Source organism: Bison bison, unplaced genomic scaffold (assembly GCF_000754665.1).
Source record: "Bison bison bison isolate TAMUID 2011002044 unplaced genomic scaffold, Bison_UMD1.0 scf7180017487606, whole genome shotgun sequence".
NCBI lineage: Eukaryota > Metazoa > Chordata > Mammalia > Artiodactyla > Bovidae > Bison > Bison bison.
Genome location: NW_011387592.1, coordinates 1 through 1,130, shown reverse-complemented (window position 1 = coordinate 1,130; position 1,130 = coordinate 1). Strand labels below are relative to the sequence as shown.

Below are 1,130 nucleotides of genomic sequence, written 5' to 3'. Positions count from 1 at the left end.
GAGATGGGAGGGGGGTTGAGACCCCGAGAGGGAAGAGCCTCCGCCAGGGGAGGCGGCCCGAGCGTTGAGGCTCGCATGTACGCACCCACTTGGCTGCAATGATGAGGATGGCCGAGCCGATGGGGCCAGAGTACACCCCGTAGCCCCAGCGGTCGTGGTAGATCCGCACGGCGATGGTCAGGACGCCAAACATCACGAAAGTCGACCGCTTGGGCTCATCGAAGTCGGCCAGCGCTGCGGGGGAGAGAGCGGGGTGAGGTGAGGGGACTTTTCTAGACGCACAGTTTCAAAAAGTTATGAAAGACGGGAGTTGAGGCATTGACGCCCTGCATGTGCTTTCTCACAGGGGAGCGGAGGGGTGGGCTGTCAGCGGCCGGCCTGGGTGGACGGCGGGCAGTGGGGCATCCTGACCCCCACGTGCAGGGCTGGGCTGTGGGCGGCGGCCACTCACCCATCAGTGAGACCCACATGCTGAGGGCCGTCCCGTAGACGCTGAAGTACTCCAGGATGTCGTGACGCAGGAGGCAGAGCAGCGACAGGCCGGGCCCAGTGCAGGCGTGGTGGAGCTGCGGGAGCCACGGCAGAGGGTCAGCAGGGAGGCGAGGGCGCCGGGGCCCCAGGCCCTGCGAGCCAGCACCTTGGGCGGGCCGCTGAACGGCCCCAGGCCTCTGTCTCCCCACCTGAAAGACGGGGGCGCTCTGAACCGCTCTCCCATAGGGTCCCCCAAAGCCCCACTGAGGTGGGGAGTCCCACATGATCTACATGTTCCCTCAGCATCTGCTCAGCGGAGGCCAGAGCCTATTCCCTTGGGTACCAGTCTGCTCTGCCCAGGTCAGAGTGGGGACCTCCTCTCTCACAAGTGACCCCTCTGACCACCGAGTCTCTGGAGCCCTGGGGGCGGGGTTGGGGGGGCTGGTGAAGACGCAGGCGCAGACCTGGCCTGCGAGTTGGCCTGTCAGCAGGGCAGGGTGGAGGCTGGAGGCTTGCTTTCTTAAGAGGCTCCCGGGCTGGTCCCAGGCTGCTGCCAGAAGGGAACCCATTTTGAGAACGGCCGGCTGGTGGCTCTCAGGTTCTGTCTGAAGTGAGGGCCGATGGCAGAGATGCCCCCCCCAACCCCACACCCACCCAGT

The 1,130-nt window shown here is 65.8% G+C and overlaps 1 protein-coding gene across 1 annotated transcript; it reads right to left on the bottom strand.

Moving 5' to 3' along the window:
- Positions 1-22: 22 nt before the first annotated feature.
- LOC104992398 (protein myomaker-like) lies at positions 23-1,099 on the bottom strand (the record flags this gene model as incomplete). The annotated part of the gene is made up of 3 exons (XM_010845296.1): positions 681-1,099; positions 452-566; positions 23-234 (listed from the first exon to the last, which is right to left on the bottom strand). Coding segments are annotated over exons 1-3 (402 nt in total), but the record flags the coding sequence as incomplete, so codon positions are not given.
- Between the last annotated feature and the right edge of the window lie 31 nt (positions 1,100-1,130).